The 5922-nt window shown below is 37.4% G+C and overlaps 1 protein-coding gene across 3 annotated transcripts in view; it reads left to right on the forward strand.

Annotated features, from left to right (window-relative positions):
- The window catches only part of FGF12 (fibroblast growth factor 12), a 530610-nt gene that overhangs the window by 339661 nt on the left and 185027 nt on the right, over nucleotides 1–5922 (forward strand). For all 3 annotated transcript variants that reach the window (XM_012806903.1, XM_012806902.1, XM_003792698.2), the window contains one exon: nucleotides 660–770. In XM_012806903.1, coding sequence (XP_012662357.1) covers nucleotides 660–770 — 111 coding nt within the window. The remainder of the gene's footprint in view (nucleotides 1–659; nucleotides 771–5922) is intronic.

A 5922-nucleotide genomic window follows, 5' to 3' on the forward strand; every position in this document is an offset into this window, starting at 1 on the left:
TTTTTTTTTAATGAGACAGAGTCTGCAGCGTTCCATAGAGTTCTGCAGCGTCATAGTTCACAGCAACCTCAAACTCTTGGGCTCAAGTGATTTACTTGTCTCAGCCTCCCAAATAGCTGGGAATACAGGCACCTGCCACAGCACCCAGCTGTTTTCAGAGACAGAGTCTTGCTCCTGCTCAGGCTGGTCTTGAACCTGTGATCTCAGGCAATCCACCCGCCTTGGCCTCCCACATTGCTAGGATGACAGGCGTGAGCCACCCCGCCCGGCTTTGGATCTGAATTTTAAAATTTGGAGATGGATAGCTGACATCCAGCAGAAATAGAAATATTTAAGGACCTGATTATGACTGTGAGACTCTTGGGAATTACAGTAGCTTTTTGGCCTTGGTGACAAACTTGGTGACATCTACTAGATGCACAGCTCTGTATTTTCTTCATCAAAAGTAGCTTTTGCTTATTTACATTTGGTTTACTATTGCAAAGTGTTTAGGCTCTCCCTCTAGAAGGAAAAATCTAAGTACAGATGTGTCGCTGGAATACCGCACTCCCAAGTCCTTAATTCAGTATTTAAGCCTTTGGCATTTATGCATTTACTTACAGAATGTGCATATTTATAAACAATAAAAATTTGAATAATTCTTTCCTTTTGTTTTGCAGAACCCCAGCTAAAAGGAATCGTGACAAGGTTATTTAGCCAGCAGGGATATTTCCTGCAGATGCACCCAGATGGTACCATTGATGGGACCAAGGACGAAAACAGTGACTATAGTAAGAAACATTAATTTCTTGTAATCTGATTACAAATCAAATGTTTGGCTTAGTGTGTCTTATAGTTGAAGCATGGCCAGACTGTCTTTTGACCTTTGAACTCTTAGTAAATTAGTGTCTTTTCTTTTATCCTTCTTTCTATGATTCCCTACAGCAAAGATGCAGTATTTGCTGAATACTGCGAGAAAGGTCATGTACTAAAAGAGAGGGTAGGTAAGAGGTTTGAAGGAGTTCACCAATTGATCAGTAGACGAGGATCTCCTCCCAGGATGATGATAAGCACTCATGGGAATGATGTAGATCTTTCAGCACAAAATGGGATTTAAATCTTGGAATCAAATAATGAATAGGTTATAACGTTCTCAGACCATAATTCCTGCCAGACAAAAAATTACTTCTAAAGGTCAACATTGCATACATACACATCTATATTATATGTTGTTTTGTTTTTAATTAAGGATGAAATTACTGATTTTGAAAGAAAAATATTTTGAATGATGATTATGTTTTATAGTACTTATAGTAATAACATAAATGAAGGCTGATAGAGCTGAAACAAAATTTTAAAAATAATTTTTTTGAGGCAGGGACCATAGCTCAGTGGATAGGGCACTGGCCACATACACCGGGGCTTGTGGGTTTGAACCTGGCCCGGGCCAGCTAAACCAACAATGACAACTGCAACAACAACAAAAATAACCGGGCGTTGTGGTGGGTACCTATAGTCCCAGCTACTTGGGAGGCTGAGGCAAGGGAATCTCTTAAACCCAAGAGTTTGAGGTTGCTGTGAGCCGTGACACCCAGGGTGATAGCTTGAGACTGTGTCTCTCACACACACGCACACACACAAAATAATAATAATATTTCTGAAATAAAAGTGCCAAGTATTAAAAGATTAATAACAATGTTCCTAGTTTTGATACAATTTGATTTTGAGGTGATGAGTTCAGTAACTAAATACAATCATCAAGGTATGAGAGAGTGCATTTGCATTGTAGAAAACATTTCACATACAAGCTTCAGAGGCAAAAAGCTATCTCAGTATCTTTCAACTTCTACGTATCTTTGCCTCAGGGCAAATTCGCGTTATTCTAAAACCAAGTAGAATGCATATTGTTCCCTAAGGTTGTCCGAATTCACTGCTAGACCTTTAGTGTTGGATACACAGTACAAGCTTATTAAATATGTGTTCTGATGGATGTGATTTTGTCATCAGACTGACATTATACCAAAATGTATTATGTCGTCTAAGAAGACTGGTACCTTATTAATCTTTTAAATTGATAAGAAGGATTCGAAGAAAAATCCAAAATCCCTAATATGTGAAAGTGATCTTATTCACCCCTTCTAAATTATTCTTTCTTACTTAATACTACACATTAGAAAATAAGATTTGCAAAAAAAAAGATCTGATTATGAAGAATTTCATCCCTGTTTTCTTGGTCTCAGTTTTTGACAAAGGAGCTGATTGGTTTATTGTAGTTTTCATTGTTGGTTTGTGTTTGCTTAAAAGCGTTCTTTCCATGATTCAAGTTTTCAGCTCAGTACAAAACAATGTAGGATTTTTATTATTGCATCTGTACTTGAATGTAGATATAGGTGAGGCTGAGTACAGATGAAAAGAACCAGAGAATCGCTTAGTTGTGTCACTCACGTCTGCTAACTCTGAGGTATTTCTACATCACAGTTTCTTTGTCTATGAAATGAGGTGCCTGGACGTGATGATGGTATCAGCATTTCTCTGTCAGCACCATTCATCCGATGTCAAAGAAAGATTGAAAAGTTATAAATTGATAAAGATAGATTCAATCCTCAAGTAGCCAAATAGCCACACACAGTTCTACAAAATGATACTTTAACCCAGCCATGTTCTGAAAATGCATGACATTTATCATGGGGCGAGGGTAGAAGGGCGAGAGTGCAAGTGTGGGGTCAAATTAACACAGATCCTTGAAATAATGAAAATTGTTTGCTCTGCTAATGTTGGTCAACTCCTAGTGTAAATCTATACCCACATATCTGTAAATACATTTATACACATGTACTTATGTATGTTAATGTATATGTCAGAATAATGGCATTGGACATACTACATTCACACACACACACGCACATGCACATGCACATGCACACACGCATACCCAAGAGTGATGTAGTCTGTCAAATATGTCCTTTTAGAAACTGTGTGAACTTGGCTCGGCACCTGTAGCTCAAGTGGCTAAGGTGCCAGCCACATACACCAGAGCTGGCAGGTTTGAATCCAGCCTGGGCCTGCCAAACAACAATGACAACTATAACCAAAAAATAGCCCCAGGTGTTGTGGTGGGTGCCTGTAGTCCCAGCTACTTGGGAGGCTGAGGCAAGAGAATTGCTTAAGCCCAGGAGTCGGAGATTATTGTGAGCTGTGCATCACAGCGCTTGACGACTCAGAGTGATAGCTTGAGGTTCTGTCCCCGCCCCCCCGCAAAAAAAAAAAAAACACAACTATCTGAACTCATAAATTTAAACTACCTAGTTTTTTTTATTAAGATAAGCTACTTACTCACTTTTTAATTAATTGTTCATGAAATGGTTTAGATGTATGAAATATAAAGAGTAATATGAATTCATCTGGATCCCACATCAGTTTAACAGTTAAGACTATCAGCACATTTGAGCTCTTTGTGTGATCTCCCTGATGGAATCCTGCTTTCTTTCATTACCAGACATAAAACTGTCCTGAGTTTGGCGTTTCCTGTTTCCATGTAACTAAAAATTGTTTTCTATATTTATGCATTCATAAATTTTGCATATTTTTAAACATTTAGTAAGCGAGAACACCATCAGATAGATTTTTTATATACTTTAACCCCCAGTAGTATTGTTGTGAGGTCTGTATATGGTAATATACTTGCTTTATTTCACTCACTTTTTTTAAAATATTCCAAAATATCCATTCTCCTTTTGGTGAATAATTATTAATTCTATTTTAAGATGTAAAAGTGTACAGGTACTTCTGTTCTGATACTGCACTTAATTTTTATTTAGAGCTCCCATGACCATCTGACATAAGTATTGTTGCTGTTTATTTTTGCTATTCTTCCCCAGGAGAATGTAAATTTCACATGTTAAGAGATTTTGTTTTGATCTTTAGAACCTAGAGTGGTCTCTAATACATACTAACCACTCACTACAAATCGAATGAACAAATGTGTGAAAGTCCCCTTGTGGATATGTGCAGAAGTTTTTCTCAGTCATTGGTGAAAATACTTCTACCTGCCTACATTTTTTTTTTAACTTTCTCTTTTGAAATCACTTTAGACTCCAGAAAAACTACAAGCTAATATGGCAAGCTCCTTTATACTCTTCACCCAGCTTCCTCTAATGATATCATTTTACATAATAATAGTATGATTATCAAACCCAGAAAATTAACACTGGTACAATCCTATTTACTGAGCTATAGTCTTTACTCAGATTTGATCCATTTTGCAACTAATGTACTTTCCTCTGACCCTCCTCTCCCATATTTTAATAAAAACATTCAAGGGAAACTAAATTATTTTATATATACTTTTTCACAAAGTAGAGGTTGGGGGAAAATCTCAGATAGGTAATTTAGAGTCTACTCATTTCTTATGGAAAAGGCTTTAAGTTGTTAAAATGCTTTTCTTTCTTTACTTTGTGTGGGTTGGAGTAAAAGCAGTTAATTGTTTGAAAAAAAAATCTTGTTACTATGAGCATCTGTCAGAAGCATGTTGCTTGGTTCACTAGACATCATTAGGTCCAACCAACCTTACCATAGTATCTTGCATAGAATTGATAAAGACACCTGTTCTTTTGTTCATGAACAAAGACTAATTACATGTAATTGAGTATAAACGCAAATGGTTTTGTTGGCAGTCACAGATAAGGATCTCTGCAAATGTAATACCAAAAAATGCAAAACTCTGCTGGAACACTGGAACAAAAATGACAATAGCAGTTGGGAGGGAGGGTATTAATAGGAATATTTTACATAAAATTGAAAGGCTCATTATTTTGTTCCACTAGTTACGACAGAGGAAGATACGTTTGAAGAGGTCAAAAACGCTGGAGGGAAAACAATGAAGACATTATAACCAAATGCATTGTTCTCTTTTTCTTCTGAACAAAAAATATTAAGAGCTATTTGACTATGGAATGAGCTGCCTGACAAGTTAGTACCATAGCCATAGTGGGGATACTCAGGCGGATGCCGCAGTAGAGCTTGAAGTGAGGGCAGGGGGTGGCAAGAAAACCCTCTTGGCGTAGGAGTGGGAAGCATGGTGTGGGGGTGTTAGTTCTAGGATGCAGTGACCTTTAAGGTCCCCTTTAGTCCTTAAGTTCTCCTAAAAATGATTTCAAATAGATACGTTCATGGTACAAAATTATAAAAAGGGTATATGATTTATAAAGAGCAAAACGGTCTCTGACAGCGCAGGAACTGGCTTGGTGCTCCCAGTAAACCCTGAAGTCTTTCTGTTGAATATAGACATTTTGACAGAAAAGGCCATCAGCCAAGACCACTATGCTATGAGGAGTTGGGTCAAATAAGACCACTTTGTAATCATATCTGAAAACAGACACACACAATAAATCCATGATCTAAACTACACATTGACCGAATATGTCTCTGCCCTGTGTTAGGTAAGTAGCCACCGTTTCTTTACCAAACACAGCTTTAACCTTCCTCTGTTCTTCCCACCTCGTAGATGAGAATTATATCCACTTCCTTAGAACATTCAACTTGGGAGAAATGCAGATATCTTTGAGTCCTCTCTAAAATCTCTTAACACACTCAAATGTCCTAAGTCTTTCCCTACATCCTCTTATGAAGACACCCTGGTTCTGTGATGATGGTATTTTTCTTCCCTGCTACAAGTCATTAAATCCAACTTTGTTCAACAACGGGTGTGGTTCTGATATTCTGTGGCTGGAAACATCATTAACACGGTCAAAAGCAATTTTCTTTCCCTCTCCTCAACCTTGCCAGCGGGCCACATTCTTGGTATTTGTCCTGATGCTGTCTATGCATTTATTAACATATACAATACTCCATCTATTGATCGGTATCTGTTTATCTGCTACATCTATCTATCTATCTATCATTTCAGAACCTTTTAACTTAAAATGTATATCTTTTTTTTTTTTT

Source organism: Otolemur garnettii, unplaced genomic scaffold, assembly GCF_000181295.1.
Source record: "Otolemur garnettii isolate 467f Iridium unplaced genomic scaffold, OtoGar3 scaffold00060, whole genome shotgun sequence".
Taxonomy (NCBI): Eukaryota; Metazoa; Chordata; class Mammalia; order Primates; family Galagidae; genus Otolemur; species Otolemur garnettii.